General features: G+C 35.4%; 1 protein-coding gene across 11 annotated transcripts in view; it reads right to left on the reverse strand.

Moving 5' to 3' along the window:
- The window catches only part of ELMO1 (engulfment and cell motility 1), a 536,034-nt gene that overhangs the window by 393,295 nt on the left and 124,025 nt on the right, over positions 1-18,714 (reverse strand). For 10 of the 11 annotated variants that reach the window (XM_087947669.1, XM_087947674.1, XM_087947673.1 and 7 more), the window contains 2 exons: positions 16,186-16,226; positions 14,040-14,112 (listed from right to left, as the gene is read on the reverse strand). The exons of the other annotated variant lie outside the window; for it this stretch is intronic. In XM_087947669.1, coding sequence (XP_087803795.1) covers positions 14,040-14,112; positions 16,186-16,226 — 114 coding nt within the window. The remainder of the gene's footprint in view (positions 1-14,039; positions 14,113-16,185; positions 16,227-18,714) is intronic. 11 annotated transcript variants of the gene reach the window in all.

Raw genomic sequence — 18,714 nt, forward strand, 5'->3', positions numbered from 1 at the left:
AATTACTTCTTGGGTCATCCCTTACCAAAACATTTTCATCTCCATTTCTAACTTTCTATTGCAACCATATCCATTAAAGCAGCTTTATTCAACTGAATGGTTAAGTGGGCAGCTTTATTCAACTGAATGGCATACTAAATAGTTTTAATTTAAATGAAAAACTTGCAGAATATTGCAGGAGGGTATTCTCTGTACATTTTGAACAATAACTTGAAGACTCAAATCGACATTAAGGGATTCTTTTTGTTGATATTTTCATCCTATCTTTTTATTTATTTATTTTTATTACATATTTTCTAACATTTACACCACATTTCCAATCTTTACAGCGCTTCAGTATCAGTATCACACATAATTACATACTAGTATTTTCATTTTTCTTCTTTTCATCTTATATATTATTCTTATAATATTCTTACATATATATTTTGCCTTTTCACAAATATATATATGTATAGATATACATACATACATACATACATACATACATACATACATACATACATACATACATACATACAATTTCCTGTCAGTCTTGAGTAACCTTTATATATAGTGTTTACATCTATTCTCTAACCACTTGTACCATGCGTCCCAAATCATGTAATATTCCATTTCTCCTTTATCTTAGTTAGTCTATCCATCTCCATACATTCAAGCACCTTTTTTTATCACCATACTCTCTGTGGCAGTGTTGTCCTGTTTCCAATTTTGTGCAAAGACTATTCTAGCCGCAGTTATTATGTGGAGTATAATATACTGAATTTTCTTACTTATATTACCTTTTATCATACCTAGTAAAAAAAATTCTGGTTAAGGGGGGGATTATTTTCATAAGCCTCTTTTGCTGTGAGTTATGATTTGCTACAAAACTGTTACTGCAACAGAGGGAATGAAATTTTCCATCAGAACAGAAAGAATACCTACAGAGATGATTTCACACTCAAATGCTGCTCTTTGAATAGCAGCAATTACGCTATTTTTCACTCTACATTGTGACATACAATATACAATTTAATACTAAATTGAAAGTTCCTATTATTCAAGCAGCACTGGCCAGCAGCATAAATGCTGCATGAAATTATAATTTTATCCTAAGTTAAAAACCTTATATAAGCAGTTTATGTGTAACTTTTCCATCTCTAATGACCATAAGTTACTGTTCTTAATTCTACATAATCACCATTGGGCAGAAAGTGTTTTATACTGATATATATGCAATACAATGGCAGCCAAATTGCAAAACAAAACAAATGGGGAGAGGGGAAGCTGAATTACCAGGATGAGATGACGGATATTTTATAATGAGCTGTTGGTTCATGTTCAGAGTTTTGCAGCGTAAATTCAGCACCAGAAAAATAATAAACACAGATGGCTGATGCTTCATTTAATGTAATGTAATGTAATGTAATGTAACATATTAAGTAAATTTTACAATACCAGTTGTAGATTTCTTCAACATGGAGCAAACTCAAACAGAAGCAGACATGTTACAGGTTCAGAGCTTAACAGCAACTCAGGAGATCAGAAACAGACATCAGTTTCACTTTAGTTCAGCAGGCAAGCAAGCAAGAAGCAGTTTCATTTTCAATAGACAGACTCAAAGCTTAACATAGCTTCAGAGCTTAATATAGAGCAATGCCTCATTGGCTGACTTAGTTGCTATGCCTATTCATTGGCTGAACTATTCCAATTCATGAATATACTCTGACAGTTCATATACATATTCCTGTAATGTGTTGGATTACTCAGGACTCATGGACATTTTCCACATAACGTCTTAGTCCAAAGCAGCAGAGAATCTTACATGCTATTCTGAACTACTCTCAACATGAAATGAGAGACAGTTCAGCAGGCCTCTACATTCACACTGAAGCCATAATCCAGATTTCCTCCAATTCTTTGATTTATTGCTTATTTGCTTTATACAATTTAGAAGACACCCAACTCCGCACAATTCAGGATAACTCACAGTTTAAAAGTAAAGAATGAAGTAGAAGATAAAACCTGTGAAAAATCTGTCAAATTCTTCCCATTTGGGATAATGGATAAACTTTTTCTTCTATATTCAAAAGACTACAATAATATCAAGACAAAGAATAATCAGAGCGAACATACTGTATTTGTTGAGGTAATTCCCCATTAGGAGAATGAGCGCATACAGGGAGACGTATTTGAGAGTAGTGTTTGAATAATACACACACAGCACACAGATACACTGTACAGTAAATGTAGGTTTTTACTTTCCATAAAGGTTTAAGCAAAGTTCAAAACAAGCAGTCCAAAGTCATTCACAGGTTAAATCAGTCCTTTTTCAGTCCAGGGATAATCCAATAACAAAGTCCAGTGTCAAAAACAGTTCAGTATCAGACTTACATCAAATCCATGAATAACAGTCAATTATGAGGAACGGCAGAAGGAAGGAACAGAAGGAACAGAAGGAACAGAAGGAAAACAAAGACTCACTGAGACGTACTCTCTTCTGAGACTAAGACTTAACAACCCAGGTTTCTGGCTCCATCTTATGGCCATTTGAGAAACCACACCCATTACACTTTTAGGATTCTCTTAAAGAGACAGTATTAAAATGTCTATCCTGGTTTATATATTTCTAACCCAAATAGCTGTTAGGTGACTCACATTCCTAACATTCTCCCCTTTTGGGTAGGACAATATATACAACCTTACATTCTAATTCCATAATCTTCACAGCAAGCCTTATGCTTTATAGAGCCTTGGACCTTTGTAAAATGATCTGTTATATTGTTTTCTGACATACAGTATTCCAACTTAATCATTTCACTTTGCACACATTGTCTCACACTTAAATATCTTAAATCTGTGTGTTTCGTTCTTGTTTTAACAGCAATATTTGAAGCCATCTGTATTGGTGATTGGTTATCTTCATAAAGAACAATAGAATCTGTTACATTAATTCCCATATCAATTAATAATTGCTTATACAAAACTAAATCTGTACATAATAAAGATAAACATGAGAATTCAGCCTCCATTGTTGACAAACTTAGATGTTTCTGTCTAATAGATCTCCATCCAATCAATGCTTTTCCCAATAATACTACAGTACCCGATGTAGATTTTCGTGTATTTACGTCTGTAGCAAAACTTGCATCAACATATGCAGTTAAACTCAGTTCATCTCTAGGCTCCAAATACAATGCATAATGCATTGTTTGTTTCAGGTATACGTTTAGCAGCTTGCCAGTGCCTTTCAGTTGGCTCAGTGTTAAATCTCGCTAATTGATTAACACTGTATGCTTTATCTGGCCTTGACTAATTAGTGAGATCAGATAAACTACCAATCAAGGACTGATGAATGTTCTTATCAAAAACAGGACTTTGAACATCACTATGGCTAAACTCCTGGCTCATTGGTGTCTTAACTGGCTTACAAAGTTCCATTTCAAAACTTTTTAGTAATTGGTAAATTTTATCTGCTTGTGAGATTTTGTATCCTCCCCTAGTTCTATCTACCTTTAAACCAAGATATTGTTTGATTTCTCCTAACTGTTTTATCTTAATTTTTTTTTTCTAATAGTGAAATTATCTCAGTAGCTTCTTGTTCAGTTTTAGTGATTAATGCTATGTCATCAGTAAACAATAGCAACAATGACACTACACCATTACTTTCTTTTTTAAACAAACATGGATCAGCCATGCCAGCTACAAAACCTATCTTAGTTAATTCTTTAACTATACATTGGTTCCACTCATATCCTGATTGCTTTAAGCTATAAAGACTCTTTTTTAATTTCCAGCAATCAGTTGTATTATCATTTTTGAGACCTAAAGGTTTCTTTAAATATATAGTGTGTTGCAATGGTGCATGCAGATAAGCTGTCTCTACATCCAAATGATTTATAAAGTATTTCTCCTTAGCTGCCCACACTAATGCGGCCCTTAATGTAGTAGCCTTCAGCCTAGGTGCAAACACCTTATCATAGTCATTTGCTGTCTGATTGAATCCTTGTGCTACTAACCTGGCTTTATAGGTAACAGTCCCATCCACACCTGTCTTCAGTTTATATATCCATTTACATCCTATGGCATGTTTACCTGGTGGTAACTTAACATTTTTGTATACCTCGAACTTTTTTAATGATTCCAGTTCCTTATCCATTGCTTTCTGCCAAGCAGCCTGATCCTTAGCAGGATACAGTTTTAGTTCACTATAGTTACTAGGAACTGTATTCACTTGGCATACAACACTAGCCTGATATCTATCAGATGGTCGTGTTACTCGGGTTGAACGTCTTGGTAATACAGGGCTTACAGGTGGACTTTCATGTGCCACCTGCTCCTGTTCTTCTACTTCCTCCTGTTCCTGTTCTACTACTTCCTCTGTCCTTCCTTTTTAATGGCTATTTGTGGTTTACTTATTTTATCTTTAGGGACTATTTGGGTGTCAATAATAATATCACTGCTGGATTCCTGTTCCAGTTTATCCCACCCAACGTGCTCAAGAAATTTTGCACTAGCACTACAATAAACATGAGCTGTGCCTTGATCCCAGAATCTAAATGATCTATGGTTGGCCTCATAACCCACAAAAAATAACTTCTTAGCTCTATGTTGCCCTTTCAGTCTTACTTATGAGGCAATATGCACCCATGCTGGAGCTCCAAATGTATGTAGGTAACTGAAATTTGGCTTTCTGCCATGCCAACGAGTGAATGGCAATTCTCTAGTTGTTGTATTTACTACATTGTTTAAAACATGGTTACTACACATTATGGCCTCACCCCAAAGTGTTTCAGGTAAACCTGAATCAAATAACATAGTGCAAGCCATGGCTTGCAATGTTTGCCCTCTTCGTTTTATAAACGAGTTATGTTGTGGTCTGTAAGGTGCAGAATGTTTATGCTCGACACCAGCCAATTTCAACATAGTTTGGAATTTTTTGTTCATAAACTCAGTCCCATTATCAGTAACTAATGTAATTACTTTACTTTTCATTTTTCTCTCTGCAAACCTTAGCCAATTAAATAAATGTTGGAATGTTTCTGTTTTGTTTTTCATAAGATAGCAGAAACCGTATCGTGAGTAATGGTCCATAATACTCAAAATATAACAGGCACCTCCTAAACTTGGTTTTTAAGGACCAATTATGTCAGCAAAAACAACCTCTAAAGGTTCTTTGGTCTTAAACCCATTTAGTCTGTTTGCAGGACAGTCTTCTCTTGGCTACAAGCATTACAGTTTAAACACTTGCTACAGGGTTTCAATTTTACTCCCTCTGACAATTCAACAGTTTGAGCATTTTGAAATTAATGTGCCCCAGATGTCTATGCAGTAAATGTATACATTAATCATGTGGCTTAACATTGTTATAAACTGAGTTAGCCATCTTCAACTGGTCATCATGTATCACATATAAATCATTTTCTAATGTAGCAGTAACACTTCTACCCTCTTTCTCTATTATACAGTTATCTCCCCTAAAAGTTACTACATAACCAAGATTAACTAAAGCCCTTACTGATAGCAAATTAAATTTCAGTTTAGGTACATATAACATAGTTAAATGTTCATTTATACAAGAACAATATGCAGTACCTTCACCAGATGCTTTAATCTTCCATCCATTTGCCAATGATACATGTTGTTTACTTGTGGACATCTTTACAAACCTTTTTCTATCTTTAGTAATGCACTGCGATGCTCCACTATCAACAACCCACAAATCATGGTTTACAGTTGAATTGCTAGACATAGCTAAACTAACATTCTTCCTGGCCTTCTGGTGATTACCAGTGTTCTGTCTTTTTCCTTTCTTACAGAATCTAGCTATATGTCCTCGAGCCCCACAAGAGAAACATTTTCTAACAGTATAGGCAGTTGAAGACAAATCTTCTTCTTGTGGTTGTTTCTTCCTCAGTTGGTCCCTATCCAGCTGTCTTCTTGCTTCTTCTAACAACCTTCCAGTTATGTCAGTCAATGTCAGTTTATCTCTGGGCAGGACTTCCAGTGAAGATACACAGTCATCATAACTTTCATCCAATGAGGAAAGAATGATGTAAACTTGATGCAGCTCTGAAAATATCAGTTCCTTTTCATGTAGCTCTTGAAAAGTTATTTTCATGAAGTTCAAATGAGCTAACATATCTCCACCTTTCAGAAGACGTGCTCTAAACAATTTACATGTTAGATGTATGTGTGCACCTACACTGTCATGAACATAAATCCTTTTCAAATTCTCCCAACATGAATATGGACTAGCTGCTGGTCACTCAGTGTTAGTCCAATTATACAAAGAGCTCATTTGTTGTTCTGTTTAAAGTCAGCAAGCTTCTTGGCATCATCCTCATTAGCTGGATCCCAAGCATTTACATCCGGTGGGTCTTGAAATACATTCCATAAACCTTCTGTACGCAGTAGACTGCACTTCATAGACCAGGAAACATAGTTTGTTCCATCCAACCGGGTTATCAGTGATAGACTTGTTGAAGTGTCTTGTGCCATCTTTACCAGGATAGCAACCCACAATTAAACAGTAAACAGCTGTCTGTATACAGTACTGTGTATTCACACTAACTCTCAGTTATCTGAGCCTGGTGTGGCCTGGGCCCATAACCAGTGTTGAGGTAATTTCCCGTTAGGAGAATGAGTGCATACAGGGAGATGTATTTGAGAGTAGTGTTTGAATAATACACACACAGCACACAGATACACTGTACGGTAAATGTAAGTTTTTACTTTCCATAAAGGTTTAAGCAAAGTTCAAAATAATCAGTCCAAAGTCATTCACAGGTTAAATCAGTCCTTTTTCAGTCCAGGGATAATCCAATAACAAAGTCCAGTGTCAAAAACAGTTCAGTATCAAACTTACATCAAATCCATGAATAACAGTCAATTATGAGGAATGTCAATACTCTCCAACAGAAGGAAAACAAAGACTCACTGAGACACACTCTCTTCTGAGACTAAGACTAAACAACCCAGGTTTCTGGCTCCATCTTATGGCCATTTGAGAAACCACACCCAATTACACTTTTAGGTCTCTCTTAAAGAGAGACAGTATTAAAATGTCTATCCTGATTTCTGTATTTCTAACCCAAATAGCTGTTAGGTGACTCACATTCCTAACAGTATTTTAAAATAGTATACTTAAAAAATAAAATGAATATCAGCACCCTTACAAACTACTATTAACATTTCAAATGTACATATCAGGTTCAAACACATATTACCAATAAAATTGCAAACAAACAATTTAAAACGAGATTAGGGTAAAATACAATAATACATAAATATGTAAAATATAATAAAATGACATAAATTATATTTCTGTATCACCCTGCAATCTACCCCAATCAGGCCCACATATGCCGATCTCAATTGGACCATTTTAGTCAGAAATTGTGCTCTATTAAATGTTGTTTTCAGTTTCTGGCCACACATGAGGTATATTTTTTTAATATGGGCCTCCCACTGGGCCATACATTTAATATGTGGGTCAAGGTACTTACATCTCTTGCACCCTTATATGAACAGCAGTCAAATAATATATGACTCAGATGTTCTACCTCTTCAGCTCCACAGACACATGTATGTTCATTGTATGGGATAGAATGGAATCTCCCAAATCTAACCATTGTATCAAGCTGTTCAAATCTTGAGTAAACGTCAAGTAAATATCTCCCTGAGATGTTTGGCTGTTGTGATTTTAAATAATTGTCAATTTGGAAGTTACGTTTATTTTTGCTCAGCCATTTCAAGCTACCAGCCTTACTAAGTGTGGCTATGTCGTTTTGAGCTTCTATATCCATGATTCTTTGGGTAACCTTTTTTTGTTGTTGTTTTTCTCCTGTTACATAGGGAGCAGAGAGATGCATTTATATAATGTATCAATTTAGTAATTTGGATTGCAATTTTATCTGCTACAGTAGACATAGCTTAGGGAGTCTATCTGTCTTCATTTCATTAAGCTAGTAGTTGTAAGCTCTAATTTTAGACAGTGCATGAATTGTGTAGATTCCCAGTTCTGCTCTAACTGCTGCAGCAGATGTCTAAGGGTCCACACCCAAAATACATCTCAGGTGCTGAGACTGTGCTTGATCTAAAGCTGTAATAGGGTGTAAACCCCAAATCTCAGCTCTGTATAGGAGCATAGGGATTACCTTAGCTTTATATACTATGATTAGTGGTATTAGGGAGCCTGAATAACTGTAATTACTTTAATTTAAGTAATAGATTCAAGCAAAATTTTGCTCTAAGTGTGCTCTGTTGGTGGTTACAAACCCAAGATCCAATCTTGGAAAAAGAGTATATGAAGGTGCTAACCTGTTCCTTGGGTCTCCATCTAGTTGCCATCTATGTCTCTGGTTATGTTTACCAAACACCATAATTTTTTATTTGGATTTGCTAATAATTAGATAGTTATCCTGACAGCTAAATCTCCTTAGTAGCCTACACAATCCTATATGTGAGTGTGATAACAGAATCATATCATCAGCATACAGCAAGGTGTTACCATTTCTATTTAGAGTCATTGGCTTGTGCATCATAGGGTCTTTCATTAATCCTGGCAAGTCAAAAAAATCTTTCTTCACATCACTTTCAATTTCTTTCCAATTACTTCTTGGGTCATCCCTAACCAAAACATTTTCATCTCCATTTCTAACTTTCTTTTGCAACCATGTCCATTAAAGCATTTGTACCTTGCATTAAAAAATAGAAGTGGGCAGCTTTATCAACTGAATGGCATACTAAATAGTTTCAATTTAAATGAACAACTTGCAGAATATTGCAGCAGGGTATCTCTGTACATTTGGGTTAACGGATAAACTTTTTCTTCTGCACTCAATATTACAATAATATCAAAGAATAATATAAAATAATAAGAGCAAACATACTATATTTTAAAATTGTAGCCTTACAAAATAAAATAAATGTCAGCACCCTTACAAACTACTTTTAACATTTCAACTATTAATTTGAAAGGAGGAGGAGATTGAAAAAAAAACCCTTTAAAATTGGTCTGGATATTTTATAGTAATATATTTATTTTATTTATTTTTATACAAATATAAATATTTTTATAAATCAGAGGTGGTATTCAGCAGGTTCTAAAAAGTTCTGGAGAACCAGTATCGGAAATTTTGAGTAGTTCGGAGAACTGGCAAATACCACCTCTGGAGATTTTACAGTATCCTTCCCCTACCAGGCCCACCAAGCCATGCCCACAGAACTGGTAGTAAAAAAAAATTGAATCCCACCACTGATATAAATGTTTACAAGGGGAATAGCAAAGAAGAAGATTAAGATCCTCCATCGAAGTTGTTTTATGTATTGATAGTTGGAAATTGCAGTTTTCAAGGCAGAGCAATTATGCAAATATGAATAAGGAAACAGGATGTTCTATTCTTAGTGGTTTGAGGTGAATAATTTGGGGTGTTGTTTTAAAATAGATTAACCCTGTTTAAAGCTTATATTACCCATTTTGAATAACTTGGCATGCAACATGAAAAATCTTCCACCAATTTCTGTTAAATATAAATGGAGCTGGTTCTAGGGACCAAAAAGGACAAAGCTTTGTCCATAACAGGAGATCTGGCAGAGATAGTACTTTATATGTGGATTTTCTTGAAGCTTTGACAAAATCCTTACCAAAAGCTCTTCATCAAATGTGAAAACATAGAAAATGATATGTAATCTAAGATATTAGTGCCAAAATACAGAACTAAAAATAAAAAGTTTTCAAATCAGAAAAAGAATCAAAAGTGTTATAGACCATAATTTCTTTATTTGTTCACCATAATGAACTGTGAGCAATAAGGAGGCAAAGCTAGCTCATGAAATTAATCTGTTTGACATAAAGTAATCAAAAAGGGAATGATCAACTAGAAAATATGCCAAAATACACATATACATACATATACACACATTAATTGTAAAAGTAGGAAGAAAAATCTAAAATATTGTTTTGAAACTTGGCAACTTTAAGATGCTTTCTACAATTTTGTAAACAACAAACTAAAAGACTCAAGGTCCATCCCACCCCTGAAAGGACCTAACGGCAAAGACTGCAATGACGACACCATCAAAGCAAATCTCTTTACACATTCTTTGGCTCGGTATTTGTAAACAGCAATGGATCAAGCCCAGTACTTCCCAGTACTTCGAACCACAGACAACTACAATGATCTAATACATATCGATTTTATAGAAGACATTGTTGAAAAAGCACTGCGCAATCTAAAACCACCCTATCTATTGGACTAGACGGAATAAGTGCCTACTTCTTAAAAAAGCTATCCACTGCCATAGCCGAACCTCTAAGCGTAATCTTTGAAAAATCTTTCAGGACCAGCTCCTTGCTAAACCTATGGTCACAAGCAATGGTCATCCCCATCTTCAAAAAGGGAGACCCCAGCCTAGTTGAAAATTACAGACCAAGTTCCTTATGCTGCGTCACCTGTAAAGTCATGGAATCAATTATTAACCAATCCATTATCCTCCACTTAGAGACAAAGAACCTACTCTCTAATAAACAATTTGGTTTCAGAAAAAACTATCCTGTAATCTGCAACTCTTACACTGCAAAAACATATGGACTACACAACTCGATGAGGGCAAAGCAATAGACGCAATCTACATAGACTTCTGTAAAGCCTTTGATTCAGTGGTACATGACAAACTACTCCTAAAACTAAAATCTTATGGTATCTCTGGATACCTACATAACTGGATAGAAGCATTTCTGTCAAACAGACAACAAATGGTCAAAATTGGGAGCGTCCTATCAAATTCTGTACCTGTCAACAGTGGTGTCCCCCAAGACAGTGTTTTAGGACCAACTCTCTTCATACTCTACATAAATGACCTCTGTGATCATATTAAGAGCAACTGCGTTCTGTTCGCTGATAATGTAAAGCTATTCAACACCACAGACAATACTATTACCCTCCCAAAAGACCTTGACTATGTATCAGAATGGTCAATCAAATGGCAACTTCAAATCTCAACAAATAAATGCTCTGTCTTACGTATTGGCAGAAAAAATCAGAAAATAAAATACAAGCTAAATAGTCAAGACCTTGTTGAGGATCCAAACTCTGTCAAGGATCTTGGAGTACACATCTCAAATGATCTAAGTGCTCGAGCCCACTGTAACTACATAGCCAAAAAGGCATTAAGAGTTGTTAATCTAATCCTACATAGCTTCTTCTCTGGTAATATCACACTACTAACTAGAGCATACAAAACATTTGCTAGACCTATACTTGAATACAGCTCATCAGTCTGGAACCCATATCATGTATCTGATATTAAAACAATTGAAAAAGTCCAGAAATATTTCACAAGAAGAGTTCTCTGCTCCTCTACTCATTCTAGACCTAGAAAACCTAGAACTACCCCGCCTCCGGTCCGATCTAAATATAGCATATAAAATCATACATTGCAATGTCCTACCTGCAAATGAATACTTCAGCTTCAATCATAACAATACAAGAGCACACAATAGATACAAACTCAAGGTTAACCGCACCAAACTTGATTGCAGAAAATACGACTTCAACAACAGAGTGGTCAATGTTTGGAATACTCTACCTGACTCTGTGGTTTCTTCCCCAAACCCCAAAAACTTTAACCTTAGACTGTCTACTATTGACCTCGCCCCTTCCTAAGAGGCCTGTAGGGGGCGTGCATAAGCGCACCAATCGTACCTACCATCCCTGTCCTATTATTTTTTATTTTTCTTATAAGTATCTCATGTATTCAAAACTATATTTATTCTTATACCTGTATCTTGTAAGTGATTGACAAATCAAATAAAATGTAAATGTAAAATGTGTGTCTTCAACTCCCAGAATTTCTTTAACTGCCAAGTTTAAGAAACCAAGTCTAGAATATCCAAGGCTTTTAAGATGAAACACAAATCTTAACACAAGGGTGTCAAACTCAATTACATTGAGGGCTGCATCAGGGTTGCATTTGACTTTGGCGTGGGTGTGTGGCCAGGGTAGACATGACCTATTCAACGTCATCAGTGTTGGGGGGCCTGTAGGGGCCTGAGTGTCTGCCAGTGAAAACGGGCTCCCGAGCTCCATATTTGGTTGTGATGGCCTCCTGCAACCCTCTGCCAGCAAAAAGGAAGCTCATGAGAGCCACCCACTGCCCTCCTGAGCTCCATTTTCTCTGGCAGAGGCACTGTGGGCTGGTCCTTTGCTGTTATCAAGGCAACCCTGCGGGCCAGATCTAAGTACCCTGCAGGCCAGATCTGGCCCCCAGGCCTTGAGTCTAACAGAAGATATTATATAGATATATAAAATATGAAAAATATGGACAGTGAGATGAGATCCTCCATTAAAATTCAATATTGATTCAGAAATAATAAAAGCAAGTATTTATTGATAGCATGGTAATACATTAAAAAAAAAACAAGCATCCATGAACCATTCATGATATTTTTGAATGAAATGTTATAAGCTTATGATTTTTCTTTAGTTTCACTAATACATTCCTGGCTCTGTAATTGGAACCCATGGAGAGAAACTTCTGAAGTTTGCTTAATTAAAAAGTAATTGCTGTAAATTAGACAGGTCTAATCCAATTAAATAATTGAGCAAAATATCTACTGATAAAACTTTATTTTAGGGTGAGATAGATCTATTTATAACTCACTTGGTATTAAATATTTCAGAATAACAAAGTCTGCTGCCCAGCCCCAGTCTTGATATAGTGGAATTGGACAACTATTGTTGAATCTCCAATCTTCCTTTCAGGGTAGGCGGCAAAGCAGAATTGTGGAGAAAAAGATAGGGCTACAATTACAAAGGCATCTGACCATCTGGGTCCATGACAGACTGATTTGTTTTTCATAAGAAGAAACAGAAGAACAGAGCAGAAACCATACTTGTTACACTCATGTCCTGTGGCAAAATTTGGATGTAGAGAGCACAATTATCCTTATATTTCTAGATTTCTCAGCAGCATTCAATATGCAATTAAGAGTATCATTCTGGATTATGTTCAGGGATTGGGACTTGGAACTTTGTTTTCAATTACCTGAGTCGGTAAAGTCAATAAGAAGGGAGAAGTGTTATAAAGTGCCTCGAGACTTGGTTTTATACTTTTTAAAGCTGTGGTGAGAGATGTTCCATTGGTTCAAGAAATTGAATCACTAATGTGATAATACTCAATTGTACATTTTTATCCTGGGCCCAATGGGAGAAGCAATGAAAAGTCTGACTTGATGCAGGATGGCTTACACAATCTAGATGGGAAAAACACAGGTCAGACTCAACTCAACCAAAACAGGATGGTTGTTATTGCAGAAGCTTATTGATTTCAGGGCTCCACCAAACTTGACGCTAAGTGGGAGCAAGCTCTCCCAGAAATAACAAGGCTATAGTTTGGTGATCTTCATAGATTCATGTGAACAAGTGGAAGTTGGGCCAGAAGGGACTTTTGTTCAACTTCAGTTGATGCATCAAATTGCAACTTTAGCTGGAGTCACTTGTTCTGAGATTGATTTGTCACGTTTCCTATCTCTTAATAATTTGCTCTACATAGGACAGTTGTAAAGGACACCTGAAAACTTGAACAAATGCAGGAAGCAATAGCACACAAGCTTATTGTTCACTCTTGGTAGTGCCATGTAACTTGAGGTTTGTTCTGGTTACCAGAATTGTTCTGTTTTTAAATGCAGTCAAAGTTGCTGTTAAAATCTTATATGGCTTGGGGTGTGGATAACTAAGAGACTGTCTTTCCTAAATGGCTTCTGCCTGCCTGATCCAGACTGCCACATATTCAGGTTAATTGTCATTGATGCTTCTATGAGTTTAATATAATAAGGAAATTTTATGTTATTTGTGTTTATTATTATTGTTTTATTATGTTTTCTAATATTAGTAAATCATCTATATGTTCTCTGGGTAAGTGGAGGATAAGCGTATGCATAAATAGCTTCCTAGGTATTAGTTGTAGAACCACACTGTTTGTATTAGGAGTGATTTAGAATTAGATTATTTTAATAGACCACACAGTCATTGAATAGAAATCAACTTATTTACCTTTTCAGTAATATAAAAATTGGAGCTATCAGCATGTTGCAATGCATAATGTTCATGGTTTGCAAGAGACCACCTAATAAGACAAAGATATACATTAGTAAAATGTGTATAGAAAAGAGAATATTACGAACTTTTTCCTTCCCTTCACCAATTAGTTACATTTGATAACAGAGCATAAAGGTAAATTTATAAACAACTTTCAAATTATCCTTAAATGTGATATTTACCACATTCTGCCTAAATGAACAGTATGGATAAATTTCATACTGGGGATGCAACTTGTACACATCTTACATCATGCATATGAATTAAAAAGATTCTGGGAAGATACAAGCTTAAATACTATTTGAATCTACAACCATGGCTCAAACAATCAACACATTCTCACATAAAGAAAGCTATGAACTTGCCTTGCTGGTTTCTAGCTCAAAATATCAGGATATCTAAGCTTATTGCTGATGTTTATGAAAGCAGAAACACACAGGTTGTGAGCAACAGCAGCAACAGCAGCAGCATATAGCTCAGCCATTTCAAAATATATTAAATCAGGATTTATGATTTGCTAGATCTGAACAGTATACTTCTCTTTCCCCACCTCAAATTGGAAATGAAAGTGTAAAGTTTGTGTTAACTTTATGGAATTGCAATAAGAGAGGGATCCCTCTTACTTAGTTTAGTTTAGTTTAGTTTACTTTATTGTCATTGCACCTCGTACAACGAAATCAAACACCATTTTCAATGCACCTCATGACCATGACCATGAAAATAAACACAAACACACATCCTTCACCTTTCACACATTGAACCGGAAACCCACAACACCAGACCAACACCGCACTATACAGCACAATTCAAAAGAGCTACTTCATGGGATAGAAGCTGTTTTTCAGCCTATTTGTCCTTGTTTTTATTATTCTGTACCGTCTGCCAGATGGTAATAGTTCAAAAAAAGGGTTCCCAGGATGAGATGGATCTTTGAGAATGTTTCGAATTTTCTTAAGGCAGCGGGAGCTATAAAGCTCTTCCAAAGAGGGGAGAGGGCAACCAATGATCTTCTGGGCAATGACATTAACCCTCTGGAGTGCTTTCCTATCTGCCACTGTGCAATTGGCAAACCATACAGAGGTGCAGTATGTTAAAATGCTCTCTATGGTGCAGTGGTAGAAGGTCACCAGCAGTTTTCCATTCAGTTGTTGTTTTCTGAGAAGTCTCAGGTAGTATAATCTCTGCTGGGCCCTTTTGACCAGGGCTGCAATGTGGACACCTCAGGTCCTCTTTTAGGGTAACACCCAGAAACTTAAAACTGGCCACTTGCTCCACTCGGTCTCCATTGATAAGCAAGGGCTGGATGTCTGATCTGTTCCTTCTATAGTCCACTATAAGCTCCTTGGTCTTATTGGTGTTGAGGACCAAGTTATTGTCTCCACACCATGAAAGCAACCAGTCCACCTCATCTCGGTAAGCAGACTCATCTCCCCCAGAGATAAGTCCCACCAATTATTGCAATTCCATAAAGTTAACACAAAACAAAAGATCACATATAACAAATCTATTTTACTTAATGCCAGTAAATTAATGTTTAAAATAGTTCACCTTCCATCTCTGGGCTTCTCAAAATGGAATAATATATGTAAGTCCAAGAATACAACTAGCTGCCAGTGTGGGCAGTGCTCCGAGTCCACTTAATTCCATTTCTATAATAGTGTGAGATAATCCCCAATGCTATGGGTAATTGATTACTTATACAACTACACACAAACATCAAATTCCAGCTCAACCATAATGCATATTGGATAACCTCAGAAGCTATATTTCTTTGTTTGTATAATATAACTTTCAGGGCTGTCTAGAAGGTTGGGAAAATTTTGGATATATATATATGTAATGAATAATGTAGTTTTCTCCACTGGCCACTTTCAAAACTAAAGAGAGACAGCTGTAACACAAACTCAAAATATGTTTTTATCTTACATAATACAATTAAAATTATGTTTATCTAAATATATGATAAAAACTGAATGTATGAAGCAATAGCAGTCTGAATTCCTTAATAGGAGATAGTTGAATTAATCACAAAGAGAATTAAATTTATTATGTGTAGTGCCTTTGGGAATTATAAAAATAATAGTAGAAAAACAGAACTTACCCATCACAGACTTCCTTGATAATTGCAGTCAGTGGCTTTTTCTGAGCATACAAAAAAAGAGGGTAAACATCATTTTTTGTGTCTATTGCAACATAACCTCCAATGCACATTTGTAATATGAAATAAATTTTAACTTATTTCAGTTAATTAGTACTTTTAGAATATTTCATTCTAATGAAATATCAATATTTATTTATCTAATGAGTGATAATATATGCTATCAATTCTCTATTGAAAATATTGATCTAACTGGCCTAATTAAGTAAAGCAAGTTAATATACTGGTACATGCATAACAGAATAACGGAGTTGGGAGGAACTTTAGAAGTCTTCAATCCCCTGCTTAAGCAAGAATATATACATGTACATTTACATATATATGCACATGCACATACACACATACATATATTAACATTCAATTCTAAACATTTTAAAATTATACTTAATTATAGCAGTCTTAATCAATGATATTCCATATATTTGGGGTTACAATTCCTGTCAACTAGACACAGCATTTTCAGTAGACTGGGGATAATGGAAGTATGTTTTGAAAGGAGGGGGGTTCAAAACTAGAACCAAGATTTCAACTAAGTCCTAGTTCAAATTTGACATTACTAGGCAAACTTAAAATAAGCCAAATCTATAGTTTCAGACATCACTGAAGTGTATCAGCATGGCCATTGTAAAGAATCATAATGCACAGTCTCAATTTGCATACTACACTAAACCAGGATGGTGAGAAATATATTTTATGACCAAAAATAATATTATTACAAATAATTAAGCATGGAGCATTGAAAGGAATTTTGATTTCCTAATGCTATTCACATTCCCAGACAGATTAAAGTTAACTTCATATTTTAACACAAGTGTTTAGAAAGATGTGGAAAGAAATATCCAAAAAAATCTAATGTAATTATCTGCCAGTAACATGTATCATGAATAAAGTATGTCTTGAATAGGAAAACTAGCTATACCCTGTACCACGTTGGTAGAGGTTGCAGTCTCAGAGCATGGGGAGACAAAAGTTCCTAATGGAGACGGAGCTGAAATGCCTCTGCAAGTATAAGTACGGATAGGCTGCCATGTATCTAAATGTTGATCACGTGATTATGTGGGCACTGCAATGGCCAAAATTTCAGGCATATGTTGCAAATCCATTGTTTTCAGCACCCCCATAATTTCAAACAGTCGCTAAAAGTAAAGTCATAAGTCAAGGACTATCTGTCCTCATATTACATTTCAAACAGCAATCATCCACCAAATGATCATCCACCAAAGAGTCCTTCAGATAGTGATCTCTCTCTCCCATTATTAGTCTTCAATAACATTTTTAGGAATCATGTAAGTTTAAATGAGGCTTCCAGATGTAGTCATTTCTCTGCCACATTCATTATTTTCTGCTAATGGAAAGGACAGTACTGGACTGGGAAATTCATACATTAAAGCGCAGTTTTACTCCAGCCACACTTTTTTTTTGCAACCTAGAATTCTTACTAATAAAGGAGAATATTTGTTGCTCAGGGTTGAAATAAGGAATCCTTTGGACTCTTTGAGTTTCACTGTTTTCTTGCAGATGTTTCCATTACCCAAACTAGTTTAACATGATCAGTGCAAGAAAACAATCAAGCTCAGAGAACACTAAGGACACCTCAAAATTCAATTAAGTAACAAACATATCAAAACTTTAATATTATCCTAACGTGTCTCTATATTTCTCCTAACAATTTTTGTCATATGACAAAATATGTATTTTGAGTTCTTCTCTTTTAATAAAAATTAGAAAAAATATCTTTAGTGGATAATTGTATATAAGATGCTGTTATAATATCCAAGGAAGGCTTCTACAATTCTCTCTGCACAGCAACTTCCCTCAGAGTTCTACAATTTGTGACTATAGAGCAGACTTTTACAAGTTAAAAAGATAAAAAGTGTAACATATGCATTGCTGAAAAATGCCACACATGCAACATCACCTCCCCTTGGCAAACAAATTAACAAAAGAGCCAGTGTCCACAGAAGGGACAGCTGGATTTGTAAGCAATGTGTTCTCTCAATCTTTTCCTCCCCACCCCACTCCAAGTTGGAACAGCATGTCCAGAACTTTGTATAAGTACCAATTTTTCTACTGTCTTATGTGGGGAGGAAAATGCAAAAGAATAAAAACAGAATCCTAGTTATAAAGTGCACTTTAATGTATTTATTTGAAAAAGTAAACAAAACTATGAATCCTCTTTAGTAAGAGAAATATAAAACATTTCCCCCTCTTGCTAGTCTTTAACTTTCAAAAAGTTCAGAAAATGCCCTTTTCTCTTGTCTAATTATAAATATTTGCTCCATTTTAGGGACATGGGCAATGGTTGGTTTTCATTACATTAATCTCCACTTTAGCATTCTGTGAATAACTAACTTAAAAATAAAACAGACATACCAATGTTTTAACATAAGCTGATTTCTTGATTTAAAGTTATAATTTTGCAGTTATATGGCAATATATGCCTAATCCATTCCTACTGAAGGTCTGATTTAT

The sequence above is a fragment of the Notechis scutatus genome, chromosome Z (genome assembly GCF_049901735.1).
Source record: "Notechis scutatus isolate UNSWTSFEM ecotype Mainland chromosome Z, rNotScu1.2, whole genome shotgun sequence".
Taxonomy (NCBI): domain Eukaryota; kingdom Metazoa; phylum Chordata; class Lepidosauria; order Squamata; family Elapidae; genus Notechis; species Notechis scutatus.